Source organism: Mustela putorius, unplaced genomic scaffold (genome assembly GCF_011764305.1).
Source record: "Mustela putorius furo isolate JIRA1106 unplaced genomic scaffold, ASM1176430v1.1 tig00000450_pilon_pilon_pilon, whole genome shotgun sequence".
Lineage (NCBI taxonomy): Eukaryota > Metazoa > Chordata > Mammalia > Carnivora > Mustelidae > Mustela > Mustela putorius.
This window is the reverse complement of record NW_025421385.1, coordinates 11,577,110-11,594,667: the sequence shown is the minus strand read 5'-3', so window position 1 is coordinate 11,594,667 and position 17,558 is coordinate 11,577,110. Positions and strand designations below refer to the sequence as shown.

The 17,558-nt window shown below is 38.4% G+C and overlaps 1 protein-coding gene across 1 annotated transcript in view; it reads right to left on the bottom strand.

The window, feature by feature from the left end:
- The window catches only part of NOX3 (NADPH oxidase 3), a 64,603-nt gene extending 58,975 nt beyond the window's left edge, over window positions 1-5,628 (bottom strand). Inside the window, exon 1 of the mRNA XM_045080272.1 lies at window positions 5,536-5,628. Within this exon, the coding sequence (XP_044936207.1) occupies window positions 5,536-5,628 (93 nt within the window). The remainder of the gene's footprint in view (window positions 1-5,535) is intronic.
- Window positions 5,629-17,558: the final 11,930 nt, after the last annotated feature.

The following is a 17,558-nucleotide window of genomic DNA, read 5'->3' as shown; positions in this document are numbered from 1 at the left end:
TATTGCGCTGAGTGAAATAGGCCAAAGAAAGACAAATACCGTACAATTTCATGTATATGTGAAATCTAAAAAACAAAACAAACCAACAAACAAAAACAGACTCCTAAATACACAGAACAAACTAGTGGTTGGAGGGGTGCTGTGGATAGGGGATGAGTGAGACAGATAAAGGAGATTAAGGGATACAAACTTCCAGTTATAGAATAAAGAAATCATGGGAATGAAAAGTAAGGCATAGGGAAGAGGGTCAATAATATCCTAGTAACTTTGTATGGTGACAAATAGTAACTATACTTACCATGGTGAGCATTGTATGCTGTTGTTAAATTACTAAGTTGTGCACCTGAGACCAATGTAACATGGTCTGCTAACTGTCCTTCAATAAGAAAGATTTAAAAAATTAATACATAGCCTATCTTGTATGAACCATGTTTTTTATCTTCTCTGTAAAAAGATGCTTTTGGAATCTTGGGGTCCTCAGATGCAGGGAAGGGATTGTCCTTCGGTTGGCTAATTCCTAGTGAGAGCAAACGCTTTACACAGGGACTCATCTCTGATGTGCAAACAACCCATCCAGAGGGCATGCACCCCAATTACCTCCTTTACCAAACTCTCTCTTGCATACCAACCTGATGTTGTCTCTGCCCTAGGTCACCCCAGGACCAGGGACTGTAACCAGGGACCACCCCTCCAGTTCAGAGCCTACTGAAATTCTTCCAAATGACCCAATCCTAAGCTTGTTCAGCTTGCTCATGCTGCATTGCCCATGTCTTCCTGAAAAAACGGTCCAATAGCTGCTCTGGCCCACGCTCTCTTCCTAACCTACCCTGCTTCTTCCCCTTGTGGCCCTGCCTGGTATGACTTGGGAACTAGAAGTGCTAAACTCTTCTTTCAAGGCAGATGTCTGCCTTGATTGATTGAAACAAATACTGGATTGAAACAACTTGCTTACGATACTTGATTATAACCAATCCCAGGTACATTTAAAACACCTGTATTCCTAAACATCTTGATCTTTGGAGTCACAGATGAAGGATTTTGAAGAACGGGTGCATTTTCTACGTGTCATCCGGCTCTGACCCTTTACACCTTTTAAGTGTGTTTCTCCATTTTTCTGCTAGGGCTAATGATAATATCTACCGCATAGAGCTAATCCTGTTGCTTCTTCACCTCCAATTCCCCTAACTGACACTTAGAAACACACTCACAAACACACTCACACTTTTGGGAGATGATGCCTGTCCGGGAGAAGTCTTAGATTTACCTGCAACAATCTAGCAAATTTGCTTCTCTTTAGAAACAAAGACATCATTCGTAAAGAATTTTCCCTTCTAGAAGTATATAAAAGTACAGGTACTTTGACAGCATTAACCTGAGGTTAGAGTGCACTTAGTGAGATATTTTCAGTATCCTGTTTAATAGCGAGCAATATAAAGATGTAAAGTCTTCATGTTCATTTCTTTAAGCCAATAATCTTCCATGATGAAATGATTTGTTATTTCTGAAGTGTTTAGGATTTACATATCTTAGAGGCCTTATTCAGTTGGGTTATAAAAATTAATTCAGAGAGAATACATCTAGAATGTTATACTATCTTGTCTATTTTAGATTCAATAAGTGTGAGGAAGGCTGGAACCTTCCAGCTTTCTGTACTCTGCCCACAGCGTTACAAATGAGACGTGTGTTTTGCTGAATAATAATGTGTAGTCACATTTTTGGTTAATTGCTGAGGATGTTGCTAGTGCCCCAGTAAAAATAAAATGTAAAGGTTTAGGTTTAAAAACACACTGTTGGTGGGAATGCAAGTTGGTGCAGCCTCTTTGGAGAACAGTGTGGAGATTCCTTAAGAAATTAAAAATAGAGCTTCCCTATGACCCTGCCATTGCACTCTTGGGTATTTACCCCAAAGATACAGATGTCGTGAAAAGAAGGACCATCTGTACCCCAATGTTTATAGCAGCAATGGCCACGGTCGCCAAACTGTGGAAAGAACCGAGGTGCCCTTCAATGGATGAATGGATAAGGAAGATGTGGTCCATATACACTATGGAGTATTATGCCTCCATCAGAAAGGACGAATACCCAACTTTTGTATCAACATGGACGGGACTGGAAGAGATTATGCTGAGTGAAATAAGTCAAGTAGAGAGAGTCAATTATTATATGGTTTCACTTATTTGTGGAGCATAACAAATAGCATGGAGGACAAGGGGAGTTGGAGAGGAGAAGGGAGTTGGGGGAAAATGGAAGGGGAGGTGAACCATGAGAGACTATGGACTCTGAAAAACAATCTGAGGGTTTTGAAGGGGCGGGGGGTGGGAGGTCGGGGTACCAGGTGGTGGGTATTAGAGAGGGCACTGATTGCATGGAGCACTGGGTGTGGTGAAAAAATAATGAATACTGTTACACTGAAAATAAATAAATTTAATTAAAAAAAAAAAAAAAAAACAAACAAAAAAACCCCACATCTTTCCCTACTCCATTCTTATTTGTCAAGTGCCATGTGTTTTATTCCTCATTTGAATATGTAAAGACACGTTGTGTTCAAGCGTAGCTATTATTCATTTCTAGCCCACAAAAATGGTTCACAGTTGTATTATAAGAGTTTAACTCACGACTTTACTTCAGTGTTTTTCTTCAGACATTTTATTTTTTTTGAACTTGCAATGATATTTAGTTTACTCATATAAAAATATGTGAACTTCAAATTATATTCAAATTCATTCAGAGCTCAACACTTTTGTGCAACTGATGTATATATCTTTTCATCTCAACTTTTCTATTTTCACATTTAAGAATAATCTGATGATACCACTAGTTGGTTTACAATATTGGAATCAGATTTCATAAGACTCAAGCTATCTTATCCCACACACCTAAGTCCAATTCCATTCGGCCTCTGGGATCCTTCCTGGAAGCTCTCAGTTTGGATAAGTAAGATGTTGTGTTTGTTCTCATTATTCTTAATTTACCTGGGGCAAGTTTGGGGATACCGATCATGCCCCAAAAGTCTGCCTCAGTTTTTACTTCAATGAAGGAATCTGTACAAATTACAATTTAAGTCAAGACTATTGGAATCACTTTCCCAGAATCAAGGCCAAGTTAATAAGGTTGCTTATAAAGAGATCGGGAATGATACAAAATCTAAAATTATATAAACGCTCAGAACTAGTTTAACCTCGTTGTTTTCATTGCTAATAAGTTGTGCCCATTTCATTTCTTGGAATCTTCTCAGAACAAACAAAGTAGAGTTTGCATTGTTCATTTCCAAGGCAGATACAGTCTCTCTAATTAAACGAGTACACTCATCGGCTTTTCCAGTTCACCCACAAAAGATGATGTGTTTTTTTTTTCTCTTGTGAAGATCACCAACAACAAACTATTCTTAATGGAAAAGTAGGAGAGGAACAAAGCAAATATGTTTACAAATGCAAGTTAATTGCTTGTATGTACGGACACAAACTTTACATTGCCCAAGCTATGTTCCAGGGCTGGATTTGCTCTATTATATTTTTATTCCTTCTTAGTTTCTTAAACAGTTGACCCAACAAAAAGAACACTTTGATCTTCCAGCGTAAGACTGATCATCTAGTAACTTTTGCTGTTGCATCCTAAAATCTAAGCTCCCTGTAGATATAGCAGAGCACTGATAGTGTAAAAATAGCATTGCCAAATTTTCCTCTTCTAAGTGCTAAACATGTTTTTGCCTTTTCCTTCAAGCAAGGTAAGCATGTAAGTATTAGAGTGAAAAAGATGAACAAAATAAAGAATAAAAGACAAACACCATCCTCTCAAACCCTTTCATGGTTGTTTCGAGGAACATTTGTGGTGATAATTATGTAATTATAGAGACAGATTCCATCTGAGACAAATTCCATTTTTTAAAGGAAAAGCAGAATCAAAGAAAAATGAAAGTTCATACATTAACATATATCTAATTTTAAAATAAAGTTTAATTAAGAGTATCACCAATACCCTACCTTTTACTGCAGTAAACATACTATATTTTTATTTTGGGAAACACTGATGCTCTCTTAACACCACTTTAAAATGCCCTGTGGGACACCTGGGTGACTCAGTCAGTTGCGCGTGTGCCTTTGGCTTAGGTCATGATCTTGGGGTCCTGGGATCAAGTCCCTCATAGGGCTCCTTGCTCAGTGTGGAGCTTGCTTCTCCCTCTTCCTGTTGCTGTCTTTCTCTCCTTCTCTTTCTCTCTATCTCTGACAAATAAAATTAATTAAAAAATAATAAAATGCTTTATATCACAAATTTAGTCAACCTTATCCAATTCAGGCTTTTCCCCCTACTGATGGCATAATTCTTTCTTTATGCAACGTTCATAATTTCAGATGAATAGTTACTGAGGCCACTGCACGTATCACACAATGTTGGATACAGTGGGCAAAAGAGGTCTGGATTCCTTTATTGAGCTGCTTCCGCCGTAGTGGGAAGACAGCAGGTGCACATGCAACAATGGAAGAACCATTGAAAGTGGGTGCATCTGGGACTGGAAGAGACTGCACACCTGGGGACCATGAAAGCCCAAAGAAATCTAGGTGAGGATCTATCCCAGAGAGAACACTCTCTAGAGGCAGATCAAAGTCAAAGGTATATGGTGTGAAGAAGAGAAGGAAGAAAATAAGTTTAAGTTTCTGTGTCAGCCAAAAGGTCAGTCTAATAAGCTCCCCAAATCTCAAACAGCAAACAAAAACTACTCCTGCCCCTAGTTCTCTTCTTGTGGTCACTTCTGGTCTGGTCTGCTAAGCCCAGAAGGCGTCCGTGCTTTGCTTGATTCCTGTTCTCCTGACTACGTCTTCCTCACTGCTCACATGCATTTATGACACCTTTCTTCTTTATATTTATCAAGTTGCCTGAAACCCCTCTCAGAGCCATTTGGAGAGCTCCTTCTCCCAGGGCACGGATGCTGTATCGCCTTTGGATTGTGGTTCAAAAGAGAGCAGAGGGAATGACTCATTTCTCACCCCAAACTAAGAGACACAGTTCAAAGTCTCTAGTTCTGCCGGTTTAAGTGTTCTGTTTTAGGAATCGAGTGAAAGCCAGAATTCTCATGCTTTTTACACATGTGTCCAGCATACACCGGCACAGAGTAGATGTTACATAAACACGGAGTCACATTCATGTCTCTATTTCTTAACATGGAAGAGACTTCTGTACAAACCCCTCTACGGTTTCAGTCCCAGGATTTTCAAGCAGTCAGGGTTTTTCCTTAGAGTTGAAAAGCAAGAAGGAAGTTTTCCAGTCCCGACCATGAATCATTTAACTTCGGAGTTCACGAAAATTTAAAGTTTAAGAAGGCTAGTCTAGAAATTCGTTCTTTGCATATTCAAGCTGTTCATCTCTCAAAAGTCAAAGTGGATGCCAGAATTCCATAGATTTCATTTTTCAAGATGAACATTCATCTTTGAACATATTTCAAGGCAGATGGTTTACAGTTCATGTATTTGTTGCCGTTTTTCTGCCACAACAACTAAATATTGAAGCCACATATTTGTGATGAGTAGAGCACTTCCAAACCATGGCCCCGCTGCTCTCCCGCGTCGCATGCTTGCCGATCCGCTGTGCACAGCGGGGCAGGTTCTGAGGAGTCACACGATGAATTACATCCATTTGATTTAATAGACAGGGAAGGGGGGGGGGAAGTCACATAAAACAAACTTCCTATAAATAAATATTTCTTGTAACAGCCATGAATTTTCTGGTAGCAAATAAGAAAGCAAATGAACATCTATTGAAATATTCTGTTTCCTTGATCCATTTAGATAAGCTGGAAAGTTTACTTTCAAGCCTTCTAGTCCCTGAGAAGGTGGTTGGCCCAAATGTGGACATGTTTGATCCAAGTTCAGAGAAGAGTGGGAAGATCAAATAAAGGTTCGGTGACTTCAAAAAATAAAACCAGCAGATGTGAAAATGAAGTGGGAGGAGGTCTTGCACATTTTCGTTGAAGGACGCTGACGACATGCAAAAGGTTCAGTGGTGCCTCTGAGCTGGGACCGAATGTCATCTCATTTGTCATCTCATGTGCCATTTCTTATCATTCTGCTTGACTGTCAATTATTGCATGATTGCAACTTCGAAGACTCATTTTGTTAATAAAGAACCATTAGGAAGCTAAGCTAGAAACAGAAATTTTATAAAAGGAAAAAAAAAAAAAGGAGGTGGTGTGTTTGCTTGGTACCATGACAAGATTTCTCTGGGTATTCAATAAGCACCAAACAAGAAACTGACAAAATGGGAGAAACCTGTTTACCATCAGTATCGTCACCATCATCCAACATACTGGACACGTACACACTAAAAGACTGAGTGATATATATTTTTAAAATTTTATTTATTATCTGAGAGAGCGAGAAAAAGCTTACAAGCAGGAGGAGAGCAGGCAGAGGGGGAAACAGACTCCCTGCTGAGCAAGGACCTCCTGTGCCCCCGGTGTGGGACACAATCCCAAAACCCTGGGATCATGACCTGAGCCAAAGACAGATGCTTAAATGACTGAGTCACTCAGGGATTCCAAGTGATATATTATTAAAAAGATTTATTTATTTACAGAGAAAGAGAGAGAGAGAGAGAGAGAGAGAGCATGAATGAGTGGGAGGAAGCAGAGGGAGAGAATCCTCAAGCAGACTTCCTTCTAAGTGCAGAGCCGAAGCAGGGGCTCGATCTCATGACCCAGGAGATCACAACCTGAGTTGAAACCAAGAGTTCGACACTCAACAGACAGAGCCACCCAGGTGCCTCTGCTGAGTGACATTTTTTAGAGATGGTTTGCAGAGTCTCATATTTTGAATCAAAATTGCCTAGAATCATGATACTTATTCTTAAGAATAATTTAGAGCAATATTTTCATTTTACAAAGAAGAAAACTCTTGTCTGTACAGGGAGGTTAGGGACTAGTCTAACTGCATCGGGCTGCTTAGTAGAGAAACATGTCTAGAGCCCAAGATGTTCCTGACCACTGGCTATTTCCTTACATCTCGACTACATTTCTTGTTTTCATACCTTTGCAGTTTATAGGAGAGAGCTAAAGGAGTTAGTGAAAACATGTCCTAAAAGCTCACTTCAGAAGGCCAGATCCTAGAGGATGGGGCCTGGAAGAGCAAACAAGGGAGGGTTTAATCACTCTCCAGAAGCCTAAGGAATGGATATTTCCAGAGGGCCTCCCACGTCCCAGGCATTTCATACATGGTGATGCATAATCCCCACAGACCTCTGCAGAAGGTATGATAAGATGCATTTTATAGATGAGGAGGCTGTGGAGAGGCAGAGTCTCGGGAACTATTCTAAGATCTCCTAGTTAGCACTCATCCTGGCTGAGCTCAACTACAAGCCCACTGTGCCCGCTCCTCCATCCCATGGTCTGTCTGACCATGTTGTTTTGAAGACAGACACACGGAGTCATTTCCCGGAGCAACAATGACAACTTCCCCTGCATGCATGAACGCTTCTGCTCTGATGGGTGTCCAGAGCTAGAAGGCATTTTATGATGGATGGCGGGGCTGATTAACTTGAACCAAGAAAGAAAAAAATGTGATTCAGGAAAACTGGAGCCATTAAGCTGTTGTTTCTGCCACAGGTAAAGAGAGGATCAGTCATGTGCTTACTCTGCCCTGGATTTTATGTCGAATTTTAAAGTTGATACTTAAAATGTAGATTTTCCCGGGGCGCCTGGGTGGCTCAGTGGATTAAGCCGCTGCCTTCAGCTCAGGTCATGATCTCAGGGTCCTGGGATCGAGTCCCGCGTCGGGCTCTCTGCTCAGCAGGAAGCCTGCTTCTCTCTCTCTCTGCCTGCCTCTCTGTCTGCTGTGATCTCTCTCTATCAAATAAATAAAATCTTTAAAAAAAATTGTAGATTTTCCCAATGGAAGACTACAATTTAAGAAGACAATTGTCCTGAAGGAATGCCCTGTAGATAACTCACAATAAAATGTATTTTCCTAATGGCAATATTTTACTGATACCTTGGCCCATGAAGAGAAAATAATTGTACAAAATCCACCTTAGAGGGTTTTATGGGAGATGGCTCTTCAAGAACAGTGACCTCCTGTAAGTAAGTTGAAAATCTGTATATCCACCTCTTGTTTTTGATGCTCGTTCGACTCCTATATCCCTCTCCATCCCCCCTCCCAGCCAGTGGAGGTGTTAGCTGAAGGTGGGGCTGCTGGTTCTAAGAGCTCCAGTCTCCAACTCGAACTCATCTATTTTTCAGTTCAAAGTCCCTTCCAGCAGGTGAGGCTAATGGAACCCAAATCATGGCTGCACATCATTTGACTGAGCGACACCAGTTGTGAATAAACCCATCCGTCCTTTGCATTTTATCTTTTTTTCACATAACTTCAATTTTCCCTCCTTATCTCCTTCTGTGTTAGTGCTACGAACTCCTTGAAGATACCTCACCCCAATTTCCCTAGACAGAGCTAGCTTAGCTTCTCCTACTCCACTTATAATTAATATTTCCCTCACTCCAAAGGCTTTTCTTGGTATGATATTATTATCATAAGAAAGAGGCTGTGTTGTCAAGGTGATGAAGGTGATAAAATGTGCAATTTGGCTTTTCTTAGAACCGGTTGGTGAAACTCCCAACTTTGTTCAGATGATTTTGTCAGATGACTGCAAAATACCCCCCGAGATTCTTAACACCTTCTCTATTTTCTGCCTCTCCCCACTTGGGTATGTAGGTCTTATCTACATATATATTTCCCCCCTAAGTTTGGTAACTTAATAATTTTTCAAACCAACCTTGATTTTACTTCCCTGGGCTAGATCTCCTCGCTGGTCGCCATGGCCCGACGCCCATCCATCATGTCTCATGCACTCATGGCTCAACATGACACAAAGGAAAACCCGGGGACGGAAAAGGGAAGAGACTGGATGTGCCGTGAAATTGGAGGAAAAGCTCGAGGGAGAATGAGTTTTGTGGGGAGCTAAATCTCCACTGTTCCTGATTATTTTTAGACCACACAGGGTTTGAAGATGAGCAACAAGAAGTAGAGCTTGAAACGGCTGCAGAAAGGAAAACCACGGCCATTTGGAGAGCAGCATCAGGCTGTCTTTCATCCTTGTCAACTCTCTTCAGTATACACCTCCCTTTGTTCCTCACTTGACAAACATTATGGAAGGCTGTATCTCAGTGTGCCCTCCCCTGTGTTTCCCTCTCCCTGTATGCTTGCTTATACTTCCCTCAGACTTCTGCAGCGGCCCACGGACTGAAATGTCCATCTAGAGTCATTTTGCCTTCATCCCGTCTCTGCAACCATAGTGCTTACCTTTCTAAAACCCAGAATGGATCATGTTCTAACTGTGCATCTGTGTCCGTGATGACTCCATTGAAAGCCTGGCCCCAAAACCCCAATCCACATGGGGTTTCTTTTATTATTCGGCACACCCCATGAGCCAGCCACATGTGAACACATGGGAAGGCTAGTATTTTGCTCGTGCTTTCTGGAACATTCTTCCTTCTCTTTTCTGCCTTGAATGCGTCAGTGTTCCCAAAGAGACAGAACAAGCGGGACACATACATTTATTTAAGGAACTATCTCATGGGATCATGACCTGGGGGCTAACAAGTTTAAAATTTGTTGAGTAACCTGGCAAATCAGGCAAGAGTTGGTGTTAAATCTTAAGTCCAAGTTACAGAGGGCAGCAGGGTTTCTCCCTTCCTTTCTTCCTCTCAATATTTTATTTACTTATTTGAGAGCGAGACAGCGAGTGAGAAAGTGACTGAGCATCACTCTAGGGGAAGGGGCAGAGGGAGAGAAAGCAGACTCCTTGCTGAGAAGGGAGCCCGATGCGGAGCTCAATCCCAGGACCCTGGGATCACGACCTGAGCTGAAGGCAGACGCTTAACATACTGAGCCACCCAGGTGCCCCTGTAGTAAGGTTTCTACTACTGGAAACATTGCAGTTTTGAGGAGAATTCCTTCTCCTGTGAAGCTCCTCAGTCTTTGCTCTTAATGCCTTCAGCTGATTGAATGAGGCCTAACTGCATGATGGAGAGTAATCTGCTTTACTCCAGGTTTCCTGGTTTAAATACTAAATACATTTAAAAAATACCTTCACAGCAACATCTAGACTGGAGCTGGGTGCCATAGCTTGGTTAAGTTGGCACATGAAATCAACTGTCACATGCTTCATAACCTTAGCCCCCTTCAGTCATTAGTTCCAATCTGGCCTCCTCTGGCAGGTTTCTTCTCTTGGAAAGGTTTCCAGCCAAGTGTGGTGAGTACTGGAAGGAGGAGTTGTAGATCAAGGTACAGTCCTGCCGGTAGGCAGCAGCCATCTGCTCAGTGTGCGGATGAGGAGGAGGAGTTCCTTAAGGAGTTGGTCCTGCGTTATGAGCCTTGAGCAACAAATTGGAATTCAACCAGGCAGAAAGAGATGCAAGAGTTTTCGGGGGTTGGCGGGTGGTAGGGCAGCAGGTGTAAGGCAGAGTCACAAAACCACATGGATGCGAGGGAATTGCATGTACACACAGGTAAAGGCGAGGGCCAGTGACAGGTAAAAGTGGGGACAGGATGGGACTGCTGTATCTGAAGATGACTGACATCCGGGTGAAGGATGGAGTACAAAGCCTGAGCCTGGAAACCAGAAGGCAAAGGAGTTAGGCCATTGCAATAGCCCAGGAGAAGATACTTGAGAGTTTAACTAAGGAGGGAAACCCTTAACGCATTGCCAAGCCCTCTGTGAACACTCACTGAAGAAATACAGGAATTAATGGTCATTTACAAATTCTAGGACATATGAAATATAAAACCAGAGGAGGCAGAAATGTTCTCCTATGGACTAAATATATAAAAAATTTCCTGTTTCTTTTAGAAACTAAATCTATCAACTAATATTCTGCTTTCAATTCCAAGTGAAAAATGTAACTGTATACACAACTAGTTAAATTAATAAAGCTTATTATGACAAAATAATTTCTTTTCACTTTGTGGACAGCACCACATTTTATATTAAGCTGCTAATACTCATAACTATATGATTTAAAAATCAGCCAAGCTTGAAAAATTATTGTCTCCGACATTCCCCATGATCAAAGCAACCCCAATTATAATATTATATTAACCAAGCTAAAAAATAGTATTACAATTTCTAACCTTTCTGAACTGTAATTAGGCATCTAACTATGTATCCAAATTTATTTGATATATTTGCATAGTTAATTAATTATGATTTACTTTAAAAGTATTCCATTTGTAAAACTTTGCTCTCCTTAGCCCACAAATCAAATTGCCCAGGGATAAATTTAATTTTTAAATATCTTTTTAAAATTGTGTTAAGATATGTTTAAAACACAGCAGAAGAATGTGCTGGAATATATGACTCTTTCTCCCTTAAAAAATAAAAAATTTTAAGAAGAGATGGGGCTAAGTTAGAGGAACCCAATAACGAAAATGGAAATGATGCATTTGAGGAGCTGTGAAGTCTCCTTCAGAACAAAAATTGACTGAATAATGAACTGGAAAAGAGAGTACCCCTAAAAGTCACTTGGTGCACACCCAGAGAAGAAGCTTTCAAACTTGCAGGATCTATTAGGCTATCTTCAGTGCATCCACAACTCTGTTCAAGTTACATGATCTGGAATGCCACGGAGCATCCCACTGAGCTCCTGTGCACTTCAGTGTCATGCTCAAGGTCAAACTATTAGGACATAGATTAAATGTTTGAAAACCTTTTGAAATAAATACCAGAGATTAAACTGGCTGGACATCTGTGTGAACTCAACTGTCCAGGTAAAAAAAATCAGTCAATTATTCAGATGTTTACAATATCAAAATATCTGGATGAAGAAATCTTCCAAATGTCACTGGATTTTATAGACCATGTGAACCTATCTGTTTGATTTTAACATCTGACATTTCTGGTCAAGGCTGTGACCTTAATAGATGTTGGGGATTCCGTCATTTCTTATAATGAATGCCGGGTAAACGATTTTTATTCTATGTGCTGCTGTAACAAGCAATAGGCCAAATTATTTAAATATTAAGGAACAGGGGTGCCTGGGTGGCTCAGTGGGTTAAAGCCTCTGCCTTCGGCTCAGGTCATGATCCCAGGGTCCTGGGATCGAGCCCCACACAGGGCTCTCTGCTCAGTGGGGAGCCTGCTTCTTCCTCTCTCTCTCTGCCTGCCTCTGCCTACTTGGGATCTGTCTGTCAAATAAATAAATAAATAAATAAATCTTTAAATATTGAGGAACAGACAGCTACGTTTGTGACAAAAACACAAAACTCCAGGTAACCAAATAAAGAGGGTGTGAAAAGTGATAGTGGTAAAAGCAGTAGGGATTTCCAGGATGAAAACTCACCTTTGGACCTACAGGTTAAAGAAGATGTCCCAGGCCTATCTGAGAGATGATATCAGCATTCCTGTTCATTGGAAATAGCTGTGAAATCACTCCCTAATCCATCAATAGGAACTGAAAAATCTTTGCTCTTAAGCCAGAAAGACAAGCATTCATACTGTGCTGTGGAAGGAAACAGAATCATCTTGAGTGTAGGAACCTTAAATTTCTACTGAAAAATAATGAAGCTTGGAGCCACAAATCAATGTAAAAATAGTTCATAACCAGGGAAAGTCTTAGGGTCTTGGCAGAAGCCTTGGAAAATGTCCCATGGAAGATTGGACTCAACTATTGGGTTTCTCTTAAGACCTATAGAAACTTAATATGTACAAAGTTAGGTTCAATGCAAGACAGTCCAGAGACAATAAATGGAATAATTACCATCTAAATTATTAGCAATGAAAGAACAATAGCTACACAAAGAAGATTTACTCCAAATTATTTTTAAAAGGTAATTAGACTACATTTTGAGGTATATACCATAAGGACAAAGCGAACTGAAATATATACTTAACTAATATTTTTAGTTAATAATATTATCAATTATAATTTTATAATTATATATGATATGTATAATGATATTATTATTAATATGAGACTGTTGTGTGTATTAAAGGATAAAGAAAATGAATGTTTATATTGACACCATTGAAAACAAAGGCTTTCCATGTTAGAGAAAGAATGACACAGCTGTGAGACTGATGAGGCTAAAAAGAAACTCTGTAATTATAGGTTTGAACTAGAGGTATTAGTATAAAGTCATAATACATATTTATCTAAAAGATTATCTTCAAATTTGTTAATAAAAAAGGCTAGGGGGAGAAAAAACAGAACAATGAAATGGCAAGGGACAATGATCATCTCTTGGCTCAGAGCGTGGTTTCTAGATACCATTTCCAATAAGAGATACCACAAATCCACGGAGAATTGTTGAGTCCAGTAAAGTGTTGATTCCTGTTGAACAGGAAGTTTATGAGATCCTGGAATTTCTTGTCCTACACAAAGGAAGGGAGCTGTCTATCAGACTCCCAGTAACATGAGTTACATGTTGAGCCAAACTGAAAAAGTTCCCAGTGGCCAGAGACAATTTGAGGACCAATTAAAAATGACAATGTATCAAATATGTTTAAATGCATGACTTCATAAGGATACTAAAAAAAGAAGCAATTTTCTATCACCTTTGGAAACTGTTGGAATCCAGTTAGTTTATTAGAAAGCCGATAGAGAGGAAAAAAATAAAACAGGCTTACATTTTAATCCTATATTTCTGTTTGAACTCTGCTTAGGGTAACCAAATAATTTATGAAAAAAAAAATTCTCTTTTTCAGAGTATTGAAAGCTTTTGATTCCAATGGGAATAAAATGATTTTAAAATTACAATTTTGTACCCTTTCCCTAACTCTAATACTAATTCCAGCTGGAGTGGATTTAGGCAATTTTTACCACTAGCTGGTAACATTAAAAAAAAAAAAAAAGAGAAATTCAACCACACATTATGAATCTCTTTATGGTACATAACATTATGAAGTATTTACCAAATAAAATATTAAACTTTTATTTGATTAGATTTCTATATATAACCACAAAGTTTCAGGAATTATGGAGAATAAAGGTAGGACTATTTAAAGTAATACCTAGATGTGTTTAGCAAATTCCAGATTAAAAGATACTCTATAGGACAATCTACTTGGTTTCTTCAAACAACAGTGCAAAAGTTGGAGGAAATCTGTACATCAAAAGAGACTTAAGATCCATTAAACAGTTGCAGTATATGGACCTTAATAAGCATCTGACTGGAAAATAAAATTATAAGAAATTATGAGACACTAAGGGATATTGAACACTGTGTGGATTAGGTGATACCAAATATATTTTAATCTTCAGGTAGGGCAGCGCTACTGCTGTTATGTTTTTAAAAGAGTCCTTATCTTTAGAGAGATATATTGAAATATGTATTGATGTAATGATGTATCTGAGTTTTGTTTCAAAATAACTGAGAGGTTAGGGTAACAAATGAAAAATGATTGGCCAAGAGTTGTTTATGATGATGATGATGATGATGTTTAAATATCTTATTTATTTATTTGAGAGAGAGCACAAGCAGGAAGAGTGGCAGGCAGAAGGAGAGGGAGAAGCAGACTCCCCCTTGAGCAGGAAGCCCAACACAGGAGTTCGATCCCAGGACTCTGGGATTATGACCTGAGCCGAAGGCTGATGCTTAAGTGATTCAGCCACCCAGGCACCCCAAGTTTGTTATTTTTGAGTCTGGGACAGGGACATGGGGGATTCATAGTATTATCCTCCCTGATATGTAACACAACAAAGAGTTCTAGACAAAGAAATAACAAAAGGGTGATGACTATTAATAGATGAAATGATAAAAAGCAAGTATAACAAAATAACAAAGATAAAACTGAAGCAATGAGCCCCCCAAAATAGAGATTTTTAAAAAAATAGATGAGATATTTGGTTTTCAAGAAACATAAATTAGTGTATGTAATGTACTCCACGAAAAATAAAATACCTGAGTAGAACAGTAATGAGCAAAGAAATGAATTGTCAAAATCCTATCTTGTCTTTTCCCAAAGCAGTGATAAGACAATAGGTCCAAGAATTTTTAGAAGAAAGTTTTATGGAACATTTAAAAGAGATCTCTATCTTAATAAAAACAGTTATATGATAATATAGGCTTGATAAACTAGAGGAAATTATAAGAAAATTATAACCAAGCTTTGTTTTGAAACATGATGTAAAATCATAAGTAAAATATTAGCAGGTTGAATATAAGGGCATACAAAAAATCTTGTTAAAACCAACTAGTGTTTTATTTGAGAAATTCAAGGTTTTTTTTTTTTTTTTTAAAGATTAGGCAATCTCTAAATATTATCCATTATATTGACAAATTAGGATCAAAATCCATATAGTCATCTCAGTGGTTGAGAAAAATCATTCTATGAACTTCAATATTCTTCTTCAATGAAACCTTGTATTAAGCTAGGAATGGAAGTTTTTAAGCTAAAGAAGGGTATCTAACCAAAAGTTATATAAACCTCATACTTACTGATAAAATTTAAAGAGCATTTCCATTAATATACTTTATAAGGCAAAGATGTTCATTATAATCATTTATAATCATGCCAACTTGTTCTCATGAACCTAAAAGGTAAGACAAGAAATAGAACTACTATTTATAGAACTGTGAAGAAAAAGCAGACCGCAAAGGATCATCTACAGACATAATCTGAGAGAATCAATGGATAAAATATTATAGCTACTGAAGGATTATAGGAAAATTAATAGATATAAAACCATCAAACACAAATTAATAGATTTCCTATTTCTAAAATATAATCAGTTAGAAAGTCCTCTTCACATTAACAATACCATTTCTCAGGTAGCCAGGAGCAAATTTAACAGAAGACACGTTAGATTCTCATGGGGAAAATTATAGAACTTTGTTGGAGAACATTGAAGGATTCTTGAAGTAATAAAAACATATACCATTTTTATCAATGTGAATGGGAAGACTCAAAATGATGAAGATGCCATTTTCCTTCAAAATCAGTTTTTTAAAAAATATTGTTTATTTTATTTTTTTTAAAGATTTTATTTATTTGGCAGAGAGGCAAGCAGAGCGATGGGGGGAAGCAGGCTCCCTGCTGAGCAGAAAGCCAACGTGGGGCTCAATCCCAGGACTGTGAGATCATGACCTGATCCGAAGGCAGAGGCTTAACCCACTGAGCCATCCAGGTGCCCTCAAAGTCAGTTTTTAAGTTCAATGTAATTATAATTAAAATCCCATCACTAAGTTTTTGGAATTTGAGGGATGGATTCAAAAGTGAAAATGGAAAATAGGTCCCCCAAATATCTAAGACAATAGTGAAAACAAAATAAATAGAAGAAATAGGCAAAAACAAAGATAAGACAGTTACTGGATCAGCTAACAAGAGCAATATAAAATGATGAGGTTCAGCAAAAAGAAAACTTAAAAACAAATTGCTGAGTGGTACAGAATGTCATATCTAGAAGCAGGTTCATCTTATGTGAGAACTTACATGAGGGGTGACTTCTGCATGTGGGCGGGAGATGGACTATTTAATACATAAGATAAAATGATTTTAAATGCAGGAAAAATATGATCCTTATCTCATATCATACACAAATCACTTCTGTGTGGATTTAAAAAAAATGCAGGAGATAAATTTATCATCTGGGAACAGAAAAGGAAGTCTTCAGCAAGGTACAAAAACCACAACTCTAAAGAAGATTTATAAGTTTGACTACATCAAAATTAAAGTTCTAATTGATAAAATGGATGAAATATATACTTAAAGAAATGTAAAAACTAAGAAAATACTTTTAACATATATAACTGGTACAGGATTTGTATCTTTAATATAAGAAAGATGTAAGAAAATACTAGAAATCCATAAAAAGAGGACTCACCAGAAAACTAGGCAAATGAAACTGGACAATGAGTTTCAGTGAGGAGAAGAGAATATCAAATCGGTTAATCTACATGTAAAGGGAAATTTAATTTTATTAATAATCAGAAGTATACAAACTGAAGAAATCAAGTTTCCTTTTTAACTTACTTGATTGGCAAAAATTAGAATGTCAGACTCTATTGATTTGGTGGGGATGAGGGAAAAGGAATTCTTCCAAACTGGATGGATGTATTAATTGTTACAACCACTTTGGAAAGCCGTTTTGTAATAGGTAGATGTCTTGAATACTTGTACTCCTTGCCATCTAGCAACTCTTCTAGGTACCTGCCTTGAAGAAACTTTCACACGTGCATCCAAGGAGATATATACAAAACATTTGTTGCAGCTTTCCAAAAAAAGTAATAAGTTTTAAACCACCTAGTGTCCACAAATAGGAGAATGTATAAAAGACCTGGCTTTGGGCTACATCTGCTTTTATAATTGTATTACATTTATAAATCGTAATCAAACTCATCTCTTGGCCTGTATTTTGCCATTAATTTGGTGTACAAAATTATGTAGCCTTCTCCTTCCTCAGTGATTTTCTATGATTGCATTTTTTTAAATGTTCTTATGGCTCCTGAAATAGGAAAAAAATTGACCAGAAATTAAAAATAACAAAGAAAGCCTTGGTTTTGAAGGATAGCCCTAAGAAGTAACCCAAGACTCAAGAGAAAGAAGAAATTTATGGGGTGGCTGGAGAAGAATGGAACCAG